General features: G+C 45.8%; 1 protein-coding gene across 1 annotated transcript; it reads left to right on the top strand.

Annotated features, from left to right (window-relative positions):
• Positions 1 to 1,586: 1,586 nt before the first annotated feature.
• ddx56 (DEAD-box helicase 56) lies at positions 1,587 to 15,599 on the top strand. The gene is made up of 13 exons (XM_062960984.1): positions 1,587 to 1,695; positions 3,117 to 3,433; positions 4,698 to 4,868; positions 5,465 to 5,555; positions 5,815 to 6,059; positions 7,149 to 7,286; positions 8,187 to 8,300; positions 8,690 to 8,784; positions 9,414 to 9,487; positions 10,264 to 10,353; positions 10,483 to 10,588; positions 11,585 to 11,667; positions 13,797 to 15,599. Exons 1-13 carry the CDS (start codon positions 1,624 to 1,626, stop codon positions 13,887 to 13,889), a joined length of 1,689 nt encoding a protein of 562 aa, XP_062817054.1. The 5' UTR covers positions 1,587 to 1,623; the 3' UTR covers positions 13,890 to 15,599.
• Positions 15,600 to 15,905: the final 306 nt, after the last annotated feature.

The raw sequence follows: 15,905 nt of genomic DNA, 5'->3' as shown, positions 1-15,905 counted from the left end.
TACATTGAAACTACAATAGAGAGAAATCAGCATGGAAATTGCAAGAGGTGCCATAGATTGTTGATGATTTTTGATTTATTAAATACAGTTATATATTATAATTACATATTTTTGTTATTTAAACTATATATATTGTGAAAATATGGTTTTTTTCTCAAAGTGACACACCACCCAAGTCATGCTAGGTTTTTTGGTGAATTTTGACACACCAAGTGCAAAAGGTTGCCTGTCATTGCCCTAGATCCAGCTTGCTCCTCTGCTAGTATGCTTTCTTGCTCCAACTAATCTTGGAGTTTCCATTGGAGATGTCTAGTATATAGCTTACTGATAGTTAAGGAGGCTGATGTGTTGATAATTTGCAGGTTTGTCTGTTTTTCCCTTTTTATAGATGGGACCAATGATTGCAGCCCCCCAATCCTTGGGGATTTGGCCATAGCTGTCAATACACGTAAAAAGTGAGGCTGGGATGGGGGTCCAGAAGTCCAGGTTGTTCTTGATGGCCTCTGCTGGGATATTTATTATTATTATTATTATTTAATACATTTATATCCCTCCCTTCTCACCCCAAAGGGGACTCAGAGCGGCTTACAAATTAAATTTACATACAATATTATATTAGCATAGCACAATACTGGCAATAAATTACCATATTGTACTATATCTATATATTGTAATATTATTAATATATAATTAATATATAATTAGTATTATATTGTATTGCAAAATAATATTAATATATGCATATACAATATATTATAATATATATTGTTATTGTATATAACCTCCTGGGGCCTTATCTGTTCTGAGTTGGGCAACCAGCTTCTTGGTTTCTCTAACTGATACTTTCTCTTCCTTCCTTCCTAATTCTTCCCTTCCTCCTTTCATCCCTTCTTTCTCTTCCTTCCTTTATTCTCTTCCTTCCCTCCTTTCATCTTTTCTTTCCCTCCCTTCCTGTTTCTTCCCTCCTTTTTTCTCATCTCTCCCTTCCATCATCCTTTCTTTCTTATCTTTCGCTTCCTTTCTTTTCTTCTCCCCTCATAGTTTCCCTTCCTTTCTATCTCTTCCTTCTCTCCTTTTTTCTCTCTCCTTTCCTAATAATATTAGTACACAGTCAACAAAATCACTCTGCTGGTTTTTGTACTAGATCACATGTTTACTTTTATATATGTATTATTACGTTATATAAGAATAATTTTATTTTTGTATCCTGCCTCCATTTCTCCGAAGGGACTTAGGGCGGCTAACATGGGGCCAAGCCCAAACAATTAATAAAACAAAATAAAATACAATCAAGACATGTGACAACATATGGTAAAAATACTGATGTATATTATTTTATTACACATACATAACATCACAGCATGCATTCACTTTAGCTCCAAGTGTCTGGGATTGGTCTCTGAATACTAGGTGCTTCCCAAGGGCATAGGATATTAGAGATATTATTTTATTATTATATTATTACCATCATCATTAAGCAGTGGCTGAGTGGTAGCTCCGCTTCCCTCCCGGGCCTCTAGGGGGCAGCATAGGGCCGCTCTGTCCGCAAAGCTGGCTCTCGACTCTCCGTGGGTGATGCATGCAGGCGAGGCGCCGACTTCCGGCGGAAGTTGACATTCAGTCATGCAGAAAGGCAGCATGGCGGACGAGGAGCCGAAATTCGAGCACCTGGGCCTGGATCCGCGTTTGCTTCAGGTCTGGGCCTTCTCCTTCCCCGCTTGCTTGCCTCCTTCCATCCTTCCTTCACATATTTTATAACACAGGCGCATGGCAGTTAAAGCGGTGTCAGACTGCATTATTTTTCCAGTGTAGATCAGGTATGGGCGAACTTGGGCCTTCTCTCCAGGTATTAGGAAACGTGAAATGAGCGAGCTTGATTAGCATTGAGTAGCCTTGCAGCTGCAAAGTCAATCAGCGAGGGTCTCTGTATGAAGGTTGCCTGGCTGTTGTTGCCTGGAGGCACCCTCTGCTTGGGAGGTGTTTAGCTGGCTCTGGATTGCTTGCTGTCTGGAGTTCTCCTGTTTCTGAGTAGTGTTCACTGTTCATTATTTACTGTCTTGATTCTGGTCTTTTTTAATACCGGCAATCCGATTGTGTTCCTTTTCATGGTTTCTTCCTTTCTGTTGAAATTGACTCATGTGTTTCTTATGGATTTCAGTGGCATCTCTGTCTAGTCTGACATTAAACAGAGGATGCCTCCAGGCAACGACAGCCAGGTTACCCTCCCTTATTGACTTTGCAAACTTCATGGCTACTCAAAGCTTGCTAACTGCTACATCAGCACTTGCTTCAAACAGACAAGGGTTCTGTCTCCCACCCTTGACATTATTTCACAGTGTTTATGTGTAGAATACAGTACAATTCATATCACATGCCTTAAATTTGTAAAGGTAAAGTTTTTCCTCTGCCATTAAGCCCAGTCGTGTCCGACTCTGGGGGTTGGTGCTCATCCCCTTTTCTAAACTGAAGAGCCGGCATTGTCCACAGACAGCTCCTAGGTCATGTGGCCAGCATGATTGCATGGAGCACCGTTACGGTCCCGCAGAAGCAGTACCTATTGATCTACTCACGTTTGCATTTTCAAACTGCTAGGTTGGCAGAAGCTGGGGCTAACAGTGGGAGTGCAATCCGCTCCCTGGATTCGAACCTACATCCTTTTGGTCAGCAAGTTCAGCAGCTTAGTGGTTTAACCTCCTGCACCAGTGGGGGCTCCTGAAATTTGTACCTTCATGTTATTGATGTACAGTAGAGTCTCACTTATCCAACATTCGCTTATCATTCTGGATTATCCAACGCAGTCTGCCTTTTAGTAGTCAATGTTTAGTAGTCAAGGTTTTCAATATTTTGTGATGTTTTGGTGCTAAATTCATAAATACAGGAATTACTACATAGCATTACTGCATGTTGAACTACTTTTTCTGTCAGATTTGTTGTATAACATGACGTTTTGGTGCTTAATTTGTAAAATCATAACCTAATTTGATGTGTAATAGGCTTTTCCTTAATCCCTCCTTATTATCCAGGATATTCACTTATCCAAGCATCTGCCGGCCTGTTTAGCTTGGATAAGTGAGACTATTCTATTTCCTCTCCTTCCTTCTTTCTTTACCCATCAGGCGGTAGCGGCGCTGGGCTGGCGGCGCCCAACGCTGGTGCAGGCCGAGGCCATCCCGCTGGCCCTGGAGGGCAAGGACCTGCTGGCGCGGGCCAGGACGGGCTCCGGGAAGACAGGCGCCTATGCCCTTCCGCTCCTGCACCGCCTCCTCCTCCTCCGCCGTGGGGGGAAAGAGGCCGCCGTGCGGGGCCTGGTGCTGGTGCCCTCCAAGGAGCTGGGGCGGCAGGCCCGGGACATGCTCCGTCACCTCACTGCCTTCTGCGCCCGTGACATCCGCCTCGCAGACCTCTCTGGCGCCGAAGATGCCGCCGCGCAAAGGCAAGTGCAGACCCTGGGCAGGAAATAAAGGAGGGAGTGGATCTGCTCTTCTTCTTCCCTCACTGCAAACAGCCCCCCTCCTCTCCCTTCGTTTCTTCCTTCCTTCCTTCCTTTTCTCTCTCATTATCTCCCCATGGGGACTCAGGCTGGTTTCTGACATAGTAACAGGCAGAAATTAAATGCCTATATAAACAATGCAGAGCTAGATCTAGATCTATATTTATATATACTAATGTCACATATGCATTTCCCCCTCAAACGTTTGCAAATCTGATCTCTTATTTATTTATTTTATTTACAGTATTTATATTCTGCCCTTCTCATCCCGAAGGGGACTCAGAGCGGATCACATTACACATACAGTAGAGTCTCACTTATCCAACACTCGCTTATCCAACGTTCTGGATTATCCAACGCATTTTTGTAGTCAATGTCTTCAATACATCGTGATATTTTGGTGCTAAATTCGTAAATACAGTCATTACTACATAGCACTACTGCGTATTGAACTACTTTTTTCTGTCAAATTTGTTGTATAACATGATGTTTTGGTGCTTAATTCGTAAAATCATAACCTAATTTGATGTTTAATAGGCTTTTCCTTAATCTCTCATTATTATCCAACATATTTGCTTATCCAACGTTCTGCCGGCCCGTTTACGTTGGATGAGTGAGACTCTACTGTATAAGGCAAACATTCAATGCCTTAACATAGAACAAAGACAGAGAAATGCAGGCTCCGAGCTGGCCTCGAACTCATGACCTCTTGGTCAGAGTGATTTGTTGCAGCTGGCTGCAGCTGGCTGCTCACCAACCTGCACCACAGCCCGGGCTCTTTATATGATATATGTATGATTTGCAGAGACTTGCAAACATGTGAGGGGAAAATTCATATATAAAATTAATGTAGATGGATGGATGGATGGATGGAGATATATAGGTACATAGGGATTGCAAAGACTTGCAGGGGGAAATACCTATGTATTATATGTAGGAGAGATGAACAAATATTTTGGGGAAAATGCTTTTACAAGATTAATCAATTTTTCCTGACTTGCAAGGGCTTCTCTCCCTCTCCCTTTTTCAAAACATTCCCTTTGTGAAGAGCAAGGGAGGCTTCTGAAAAGAAAACACACTGATAAGGGCTGAAAAACTCAGCTTATCTTCAAGTGTACTGTATGTCTAAGAGATGGCCATCAGCCTCTGTTTAAAAGCCTCCAAGAAAGTTGCTTCCAGCACCGTGACGTTCTTTGCTCCCTCCCAGGCCGGTCCTGATGGAGAAGCCGGACGTTGTGATCGGGACCCCCTCTCGGGTCCTTGCCCACCTCCAGGCACGCAGCCTGTCCCTGCAGGAGTCCCTGGAGGTGCTGGTCATCGATGAAGCCGACCTGCTCTTCTCTTTCGGCTTCGAGGAGGACCTCAAAAGCCTGCTCTGGTGAGAGACGGGGGCCTGGGGGGGGGGGGGGGGGGGGTTCTGTCTGCTCACTATCCGGAGCGGAGCTTTCCAAACATTTCTGCTTTTCAGATCTGCATCAATGCGCGGCACAGTCATTCAGTTTTATTAGCAAAACAGAGATTAAACTGACCCCTCATAAGAGAAACAGACACAAACATAAATACAACATAGGATAACCTTTCATTTATATATTCTCACAACCAAAGTACCCCTGACAGATTATTTTATTTATTTACAGTATGTATACCCCACCCTTCTTACCCTGAAGGGGACTAAGAGCAGCTTACAGAACACACATACGGCAAACATTCAATGGCAATTATAAACAACAGAGGTAAAGGCAGTTTTTCCCCCATCTTATTTCCAGCATCTTGGAGGCTGACACACGAACGACACTGTGTTTGGCAGGCTCTGATTCAGTTTCATTAGACCAGGAGACCGAGAATAGAAGTGGATTTTGTGGGTGCGCTTTCCTTGCTAAGAAGCAGAATAGCGGAATCGTAGAGTTGGCTCTTGCTGGTAGGATTGGGCTTTTAATTTGGCCGCATGGATTTTTGGACTCTTTCCTTTTCCAGCTATTTACCCAAGATTTACCAGACCTTCGTCATGTCGGCCACCTTCAACGAAGACGTGCAGACGCTGAAGGAACTGGTGCTGCACAACCCTGTAATTATTATTATACGTGTTTATATCCCATAAAGAGACCCAAAGAGGAGGGATGGGGGGTGGGCCGCAGTTGGGGTTTGGCAGAGGCTCTGCCAATGGGGCCTGGGTCCCTTTCCTGCTGGGAGAGGCTTCTTGGTGGAGCAGACGTGGCCACTCTGGCTCCCTCCTTGTGGCTCCGTGATGGGGAGCAGGGAAGCCTTGCCTGCAAGCACAGCCACACCTGTGCCCTCCTCACCTGTCCCTTTGCATTTGCCCCCAGGTGACCCTCAAACTCCAGGAGTCGCAGCTGCCCGGCCCCTCCCAGCTGAGCCAGTTCCACATCCAGTGCGAGACGGAGGAGAACAAGTTCCTGCTCCTCTGTGTCCTCCTGAAGCTGTCGCTGGTGCGCGGCAAGGTCATCCTCTTCGTGGGCTCCATCGAGCGCTGCTATCGCCTCAAGCTCTTCCTGGAGCAGTTCAGCATCCCGGCCTGCGTCCTCAACTCGGAGCTGCCAGTCAAGTCTCGGTGAGCCTTCAGGCCGCGTGTGTTTGTGCAAAATGGGAGTGAGTGGGTGGGTGGGTGGGTGGGTGGGGAGCTGCGGCAGCCGACCACCTTATGCTCATGAGCGTCCTGGGAGCTGGAGTCTTGTTAGGTTCTCTTCTTCCAGTTGTGCTGTGGGTAAGTCTCCCACCAGAAGGAAGCACCAAGATACATGCTGGTAGATTACAACAGGTTTTATTGTACAGAATACCAGAATATTCTCTGTAGCCCATTTATATTTATATATATTGTTTCTTTAATTGGGATTCCTTTATTTTTTGCTAGTAGGAAAGTCAGTCTGTCCATATTTCTTATGTCAAGCACCTTTATAATTCCAAGCATCATCCTCTGGAATCTCTTTCTCCTTCCATAGTTTGGCATAACACATTCTTGCCGCTGTTGTCAATAAAAACAGGCCCGGCATTTTTTTTTCCACATTTCCAACATTTGCTAGAACTGCTTGTGGCTGTGCCTCTTGCCTTTGGTGGGGAACGTCCCACGAACTCTTTGGACTTTTAAGTGGAGCAAGGATTGGGGTGGAGCAAGGGGCCGGGCTGTGGCGCAGGCTGGTGAGCAGCCTGCTGCAATAAATCACTGACTATGAGGTCATGAGTTCGAGGCCAGCCCATGGCAGGGTGAGCACCCGTCAATTAAAAAATAAAAAATAGCCCCTGCTCGTTGTTGACCTAGCAACCCGAAAGATAGTTGCATCTATCAAGTAGGGAATAAGGTACCACTTATAAAGTGGGGAGGCAAATTTAACTAATTTACGACGTTGGAATGAGGAAGTGCCGTCACAGTGGATGATGAAGCAGCTGCCCCCCCCTGTGGCCAGAATCAAACATCCCCTCAGGAGAAGGTTAAATTGCCTCTGTGTCTGTCTCGGTTCTATGTGTATATGGGCATTGAATGTTTGCCCTATATGTATATAATGTGATCCGCCCTGAGTCCCCTTCGGGGTGAGAAAAAAGGACGGAATATAAATACTGTAAATAAATAATAAATAAAATTGTTGAGCTTTGGGGAGACCTGTGGCCTGGATTGCGCTCAGGGGCCCTTTGTGTTCCCTTCCAGGTGCCACATCATCAGCCAGTTCAACAAGGGCTTCTACGATTACATCATTGCGACGGACGAGCAGGACCTGGCGGATCCGGAGGGGCCGCCGGAAGGGAAGAGGAGGAAAAGGGGCGGCAAGGGCTCCAAAGGAGAGAAGTAGGCAGGGTTTGGGGGGCCACGCTATTTAAACGAGGGCTATCCACAAAGTTAATGACATTTTGGAATTAAAAATTAACAACGTATAGGAATAAATATTATATACATTTGAAAGCCACACTGCAATAGTACTTTTAAATATAGTCCCCATTCAAAATTAGGCACGTTTCATAAATATTCGCAAAAGAGAATCAAAAGTTTCTGGCATCCCTTTCCCTTCCTGCCAGCTCTCTTGCCTCCCGAGAAGGGATTCTCTCTTGCGATCTCGCAAAAGAAGGGAGCGAGCGGGGTTCTGGCTTGCTCCTCCCTTCTTTTTGCATTCATTCTTTAGCTGGCTGAGCTTCCGCATTGCAATAGCGCGGGTTCCACACTCTTCAGGGCGGCGGCGGGAAAGCGCTGAGGGTAATAACTTTCAAAAATCAATAATAGTTATGAAACATGCCTAATTTTGAATGGGGACTATATTTAAAAGTACTATTGCAGTGTGGCTTTCAAATGTATATAATAAATATTTATTCCTATACGTTGTTAATTTTTAATTCCAAAACGTCATTAACTTTGTGGATAGCCCTCGTATATCTATACTACCCTTGGGGACCTAGTGGGGACCATCGTTTGTTTTGGGGTGTTTGGTAATATCATGTAGTTAATTAGTAACACTGTTTATTAGGAAAAAGCCAGTCTTTTCTGTTGTTTTTTATGAATGCTCCCATTAGAAAATGCATAAAGATGTAGGAGGACACTGGCAGGGCTCTTGAACATGTTCACGGCGCTTGCTATAACCTGCAATGTCACTAGAGGCTCACAGAGCTTGGGTGGTTTCTGCAGTAGGGAATCAAATGGGTCAGTGGGGGGATACTCTTGACTCCAGCCCCCGCCCCCATCTCCTCTCTTCCATAGGACCAGAGACCAGGAATACGGTGTTTCACGTGGGATCGATTTCCAGAATGTCTCTGCCGTCTTCAACTTCGACTTCCCTCCCTCCGTGGAGTCCTACATCCACCGCGCGGGGAGGTGAGTTGGGTCTGGGGCTTATTTATTTCTTTATTTCTTATTTAATACATTTATATCCCACCCTTCTCACCCCAAAGGGGACTCAGAGCGGATTACAAATTAAATCTACATACAATATTATATTATTAGCATAGCACAATACTGGCAATAAATTACTATGTTGTACTATATCAATATATTGTAATATTACATGTAATATATAATTAATATTATATTGTATTATTCGTATTATTTTGTATTACAAAATAATATTATTAATATTATATGTATATACAATATATTTCTATATAATTATTTCTATTGGACGGGGTGGGGTGCTCTGGAGGCTGTTTCCTGAGATGCTTTTTTCCTGGCTCCCCCCCCCCCCCCCGACCCCCACTTTCCTGCAGGACGGCCCGTGTGGACAATCCTGGCACCGTTCTGACTTTTGTCTCTCCGGCTGAGTACCCGCTGTTAGCCAACATTGAGTCTGCGCTGACGGGAGGTACGTGAGAGGCTCCTTCTCTGGAGGTTTTTAAGGAGACTCTGCATATGGCCATCTATCAGGAGTGCTTTGATTGTGCCTTTTATCCCAACTCCGTTGGGATAAAATTCTTTGAAAGTGGAAGGAGGGAGGGGTGCTGGGTGCGAGCAGGGAACCAGGAAAATGAATAAAACGAGGCAGCCAGCATTACAAAACTCTACAACCAGGGCAGTTAATAAAGAACAACACTCTGAAAACAGGAGAATTCCAGACTGGAAACAATCAGGGCCAGGCTTTGAAGCAGCTATACTACTCTGTACTTCAGAAGCTGACCAACCAAAGGTTCCCCTAGGTCGCAAGCAGCCAGGCTTTGAAGCAATGAGGCTATTCATTGCAATTCTAGCAGTAAAAAAAAAATTCCTTAGAACGCAAGTACCCAGTCTTCTAAGCAGCAAGCCTATTCCGTTGCATTCCAGCTAAGAAAAAAACGGCCAGGCTTTGAGGCTCCAAGGTTATTCACTTCTGTTCCACCTGGCCAACAAAGCATTCCCACAAGCCACAGCAACACGTGGCCGGGCACAGCTAGTTCTTTCTGAATGGGGGCCGGTTCAGAGGCGCCTTTCACAAGAGCTGCTCCTTTCTCTTTCCAGACAGCAGCGAAACCCCCCTGCGGCCGTACCAGTTCCGGATGGAGGAGGTGGAGGGCTTCCGCTACCGCTGCCAGGTAAGCGGCTTACCTGCTCGTGGAGTCTCCTGGCGCCACAAGCCTCCCACCTCTTCCTGCCCATTCCCATTCTATTCCACGATAGCAGGTGTACCATATTTTCCGGCGTATAAGACTACCCCCAACTTTTCGAGTGTTCCCTCACTACTTCGAAGTTCGCTTTCTGCGGATTCACTCCGTAACGGTACCTATTGATCTACTCACATTGGCATGTTTTCAAACTGCTAGGTTGGCAGGAGCTGGAGCTAACAGCAGGCGCTCACTCTGCTCCTGGGGTTTGAACCTGGGACCTTTCAGTCTCCAGCTCAGTGCTTTAATGCACCGCCACCGGGACTCCATATATATATATATATATATATATATACACAATAATTTATAAATATATAATATATTGTATATACATATAATATTGATCATATTATAATGTAATACAATATTATATTAATAGTATAATGTAATAATATTAATTTTATATTATATATTAAATGTAATGTTACTAATAGTATTACCATACAATGATGTAGTACAATATACTAATTTAATGCTTACATTGTGCTATGCTAATAATACATTGTATGTACATTTGATTTGTAAGCCGCTCTGAGTCCCCTTCGGGGTGAGAAGAGCAGGATATAAATGTAGTAAATAAATAAATGAATAAATAAAATACCCGGCCATCTTGGGTCCAGCTACTGCTTTGGGGGAGTGTTAGATATGGCCCCCTTTATCCCACTCCTCTACCCCAATATCTCTTCATTTGACCCCTTTCCTCCCAGGATGCCATGCGCTCGGTCACCAAGCAGGCCATCAAAGAAGCCCGTCTTCGGGAGATCAAGGAAGAGCTGCTCAACTCTGAGAAGCTGAAGGTATCCTCTTTGGGTTTGCGTTGGGGAGAGTAGTAGGACCCCTCCCCATGGGCTCCTGTGGGATGATGCTTGGTGTCCCTGTCTTGGGCCTCTGCTCACAACCCCTCCCTCCCTCCTTTTTCCCCCCAGACCTACTTTGAGGACAATCCCCGGGATTGGGATCTGCTCCGCCACGACAAGCCCCTTCACCCCGCTGTGGTCAAGCCCCACCTGCGCAATGTGCCGGAATACCTGGGTAAGTGGCCAGTAAGAGACCAAGGGGGCGAGGGAGAGTTTCCTCTGGGCAGAGGGGCATTTTGTTGTACTCCGGGGCTGGGAGGCACCTCTGCACTTAACACCACACTCCGTCCAAAGGGAAATAGCAAAGCAGTTTATTGAAGAATATATATAAAAAGCAGTTCAGCAAAAATAGTATAAAAAACAAAGTCTAAATGTCAGAAATAGTCCACAGAATTCAAAATATACAAGAATTAGTCCACAAAATTTGAAGTACAAGAATAGCAAAACATGAGATTCAGGAATAATATTTAAAACTTGGAAGAGTGGAACATGAGCAACAGGAAACATGGAACTAGAAATCCCTTTTCAGGCTTAACTAGACTGGCGAAATCCCCTTTGGTCTTGTTAATATAGACAGACAATCATGCCTTTTCCCTTGATAAGAGCTTTTTGGCTAATAGGTGTCTTGACTTTCTCAAACTCACCTGAGAAGCTCTGTGTTGACGGAACATAAATCTCCTATCTACCAGCTCATTAGTCTGTCCACCTGGAATCTCATCCTCCATCTCAGCTCATCCTCTGAGCTCAGCTCTGCTTCTGACCTTGCTTCCCTAGCAAATGGCCTTTCGGGAATGCGGCCTTCAGACAGAGGCTCACTTTCAGGATTTAAAATCACCTGCTGGTGGTTTGCAGGCCCAGAATCCCCAATGACACCAGGCTGGCTTGCAGGCCTGGAATCCCCAGTGACATAAGGTGCTGGCATGATCAAAGGCTGAACTCCAACAGATTTGCGGGGGGGGGGGGGGGCAGCCCTCTCCTTCCCCTCCAGCCCCTCACTTCCATGTGTCCAGATCAGGAGCCCACCATGTCCCTGGAGCTGCTCTTCTTTCATCTGAAGGAAAGCACCACGTGACTGGAAGGGAGTGGGGAGGAAGACAATGGAAGATCCAGTTGGCAGTAGCCTTTGGGGTGGGACGTGGAGGCTCAACAACTACCTCTCTCCCTCCCACAGTGCCCCCCACCCTCCGGTCCATTGCCCGGCCGTTCCTGAGGAAGCACCAGCGGCAGAAGCGGATCCCGCCTCGCAGCAACAAGGTTGGTTTCTTGCTTGTTCCCAGCATGATCCCTATCTGCCAGTCTGTCACACCTCAGGTCAGCTTCTCCTTGCTAAAGACACCAAGCCACACACAAGAAGTAGTCTTTTGTAGTTTACTAGCTGTGCCCGGCCACACGTTGCTGTGGCAAAGTGGTGATGATATTGGTTAAAAATTGTTGTGTAATTTTTATTTGACGTTATTTGCAATTTTTTATTAATTTTATTGTAAGTTATATTTTTATTTATTATATTTTATTATTTTCTTGTATTATTTTTAGTTATTTTCTGTTATTATAGTATTTTATTGTATTAATTTTTAGTGTTTTTTATTATTTTTTATTGGGTTGCTAGGAGACCAAGTTGGAGGAGCTTAGCCTTCTAACTGGCAGCAATTGGATAAAAGCAATTATTCCTCTCCCTCTAATTAGGACTTTATTTTTCTTTTCTTTTTGTTGTATCAACCTAGAGGCATGGATGATGGGTTGTGTTGTCAAATTTCGAGGTTGGGGGGCCTGTAGTTTTGTTGTTTTGTCGGTCGCCAGGATTCCATCACTCTTTTATATATATAGATTTAGATAATAGGCAAAAGATAGTTCATAAAAGGGGTAAAAGTTCAGTTCCAAAAGGTAGGTACAAAACCAAGGCTGTAAGCATTAAGTCCATAGAAAGGTCCTTTTCATTGAAGCCAAAAGTCCCAGCAAACAATATATCCACAAGATATTACAGGAAGGCAAACTTAGCACAGGAAAGCCGACTTGATTCTAGATCAAGCGATGGAGTTGCATTGACAGAGATCTCTCTGCAAACAGACTGTTTTAAAAGCATGACATAAAGGCATACCGTTGCCCTTTGAACTCTTGTTTATTGGCTATGCAAAGGCTTCTCCGCAACCCTCTAAATTCCAGTCTCGCAGCCCGATCGAGATCTCCAGATTTAAGGCCACTGAGCTCATTATCAGGCGGCAAAGCGTTATCCTCCCTTTCCACTCCCTGCACCTGAAATTCCTCGTTAGAAACAACACCATGATTTATTCCCATGAGAAGAACTCCCTACTCTTCATTTCCCACAGCTGGAATGCCCCTATAATTCCCAGCATCAGAGTCATCCTCAAATTCATCCTGAATCCCATCATTATGCTCATATAACCCAGAATCTTCATCAGAGTCATGCAAAGGCACATCAGAATCACACAAAGGTTCCAGATAAGGTACCAATTCAGGAAAGCTATTGACAAGCTGGAAGGTGTCCAGAGAGGGGTGATTCCAGGTAAAGTGGTCTGACCAAGGAAGAATCGGAAGAGAGGGGAACAGGACTTCCATCCCTGGATCTAGGCACTGGACTCCCATTGATGCAGGTCAAAATCCCATTGGCTTTTTTAGATGCCGCATCACATTGGCTAGTAACCAGCTGCTATAAATCACTACTGACCGAGAGGTCATGATGAGTTCGAAGCCCAGGTCGGGTTAAGCCTCCGACCATTAACAGCCCCGGCTTGCTGTTGACCTATGCAGCCCCGAAAGACAGTTGCATCTGTCAATTAGGGAAATTTAGGGACGCTTTATGCGGGGAGGCTAATTTACAACACCATAAAACTGCCAGCAAAACACTAGGAAAGGAATGAGGAAGTACAGCCACTACTGGACGGTGAAGCAACAGCTCCCCCTGTGGCCGGAATCGTGAAGCTGGAAAAATGTTAAAAATGCCTCTGAGTCTGTCTAATGTATGTTGTTTGTCTGTTGGCATTGAATGTTTGCCATATATGTGTTCATTGTAATCCGCCCTGAGTCCCCTTCGGGGTGAGAAAAAAGGGCGGAATATAAATACTGTAAATAAATAATAAATAAATAGTTCATCTTCCTCCCTAAGAGACCTTTTTCCCACGTCCTACTGTCGAGCCAGGCATCGTCCCCTAGTCTGTCTCTGCATTCCATTTGTTCTGCCTAAGTGGAGGACCTGTTTTAGTTGGCTTATGATGTTTTGCTGAATGTGTATTTTATGTAATCTTTGTGTTTTTAATCACTGCTCGCCGCTTTGAATCCTACCCATGGGAGTAAAACGGGATAAAAATGAATAAAGGATAATAATGACAACAATTACTACTACTTCTGCTTCTTCTTCCTCCCTGCAGGGCCAGAAGAACCCCCTGCGCAGCTTCAGTTCCGTGAAGCGGAGGCCGAGGAAATCAGCCACCAAGTCCAAAGCCACTCCTTCAGGCCCTTGAATTCCCTGCCTTGATGGCCAGGACTGCGGAGCAGATGGGGCGGCTTATGGAACAAGGACAGTGACGCTCTCCTCAACTGCCCACCAACAAAGTTAGTCTGGACTGGGCTTTTTTTGCCTCGGAGGGAGACTGGAGCAGCAGCAGCAGCGTCCTTTGGTCACCGGGGACTTCCCAGCATAAACGAGACTCCTTCCTGGTTCATGGTGTTCGGATAATTCTTGCGTTTGCTTCCTTTGCACTGGGGTGGGGGGGCCTTCCTGGGTCTCCATTGAGTGCCCGTAGTCTGTCTGTCTGTCTGTCTATCTATCTAACTATGTAATGTGAATAATTAGGACCGAGTTAACAACAAAACCCCTGGGCCAAATCACACCAGATTTGGCCACAAAACTAATCACTTTCCAAGGGGTGACCCATCAGAAAAGAAAAAGAAAGAAAACAGAGACAAGGCCAAAAAAATCCCATTGTTGGCCAACTTGAATAGCCTTGTAGCTTCAAAGCCTGGCTGCTTCATACCTAAGGGACTCCATTATTGGCCAACTGAATACCATTGAATAGCCTTGTAGCTTCAAAGCCTGGCTGCTTCATACCTAGGGGACTCCATTGTTACCTAACTTTAATACCGTTGAGTAGCCTTGCAGCTTCAAAGCCTGGCTGCTTCCTACCTAGGGGATTCCATTGTTACCCAACTTGAATACCATTGAATAGCCTTGCAGCTTCAAAGCCTGGCTGCTTCATACCTAGGGGACTCCATTGTTACCCAGCTTGAATGCCATTGAATAGCCTTGCAGCTTCAAAGCCTGGCTGCTTCATACCTAGGGGACTCCATTGTTACCCAACTTGAATGCCATTGAATAGCCTTGCAGCTTCAAAGCCTGCCTGCTTCATACCTAGGGGAATCCTTTCTAGGCCACCTTGAATGCCATGAAGAAAACCCCACTTAGGACTACGCTACAGCAATGCGTGGCCGGGCACAGCTAATAATAATAATAACAGTAATAATAATAATTTTATTCTTGTACCCCGCCTCTGTCTCCCTGAAGGGACTTGGGGTGGCTGACATGAGAAAACAACCCAAGATGCCCGTCCTTCCTGCGTCGTCGTCTCCTGTTGCCGTTTCGTGCCCTGGTTTGGCCTTTGTGCCGACCGAGCCCCACCCGACCCTCCCTTTGCCCTTTACGCTCTGCTTTTGGGCGCCTGGGCTCCGCCACATCTCCATTCCCCACAGGACCGGACTCTGGCCCATCTGTGGCCTTATCGCCGGGTGTCAAGGCCAGGCTGGGGCTGTAAACCTTGAGGAAGGCAGATAAGGGCTCCACCTGGGTGGGAACGTGGGCCCCGGTGACGCTGACGTTGTCCCTGCATGCCCAGGGCAAGAGGCATGACGTTCCAGGTGCTCTTGTTTGGCCTCCCTGTGTGGCACGTCTGACACCTGTTTGCCCCTGCCTCAGTTTCCCACCTGGTGCTTCCTGGCCAGAGATTGGGACCACGATGCCTTTGGCATTTGCAAGAAGTGGTGGAGGCTCCTTCTTTGGAGGTTTTTAAACAGAGGCTGGATGGCCATCTGTCGGGGAGGCTTTGAATGTGATTTTCCTGCTTCTTGGCAGGGGGTTGGACTGGATGGCCCACCAGGTCTTTTCCAACTTTAGGATTCTATCATTTTAAGTGGGCAGCTGCCCCTCTTTAGTGTGTTTTAAAATACTTTGGTCTTCATATGGCTTGCATTGGTTTTTATTGCTTCAGCACCGCAAGAGCCTTTGTGGCTTGGGAAGGGATAGAGAAACACCTTTAATAATGTGTTGTCGAAGGCTTTCATGGCCGGAATCACTGGGTTGCTGTGAGTTTTCCAGACTGTCTGGCCATGTTCCAGAAGCATTCTCTCCTGATGTTTCACCCACATCTATGGCAGGCATCCTCAGAGGTTGTGGAGTCTGTCGGAAACTAGGACAGTGGTGTATATATTTCTGACCTTTGGGTTGCTGTGAGTTTTCCGGGCTGTATGGCTATGTTCCAGAAGCA

The sequence above is a fragment of the Anolis carolinensis genome, unplaced genomic scaffold (genome assembly GCF_035594765.1).
Source record: "Anolis carolinensis isolate JA03-04 unplaced genomic scaffold, rAnoCar3.1.pri scaffold_8, whole genome shotgun sequence".
Taxonomy (NCBI): domain Eukaryota; kingdom Metazoa; phylum Chordata; class Lepidosauria; order Squamata; family Dactyloidae; genus Anolis; species Anolis carolinensis.
Note: the sequence above shows the minus strand (reverse complement) of the source record. Positions and strands in the feature narration are given on the sequence as shown.

Coding starts and splice junctions, on each gene's coding strand:
- ddx56 (XM_062960984.1), top strand. CDS start 1,624: ATGCAGAAAGGCAGCATGGCGGACGAGGAGCCGAAATTCGAGCACCTG. Junction 9,488..10,263: donor GCTTCCGCTACCGCTGCCAG/GTAAGCGGCTTA, acceptor CTTTCCTCCCAG/GATGCCATGCGCTCGGTCAC. Junction 10,354..10,482: donor TCAACTCTGAGAAGCTGAAG/GTATCCTCTTTG, acceptor TTTTCCCCCCAG/ACCTACTTTGAGGACAATCC.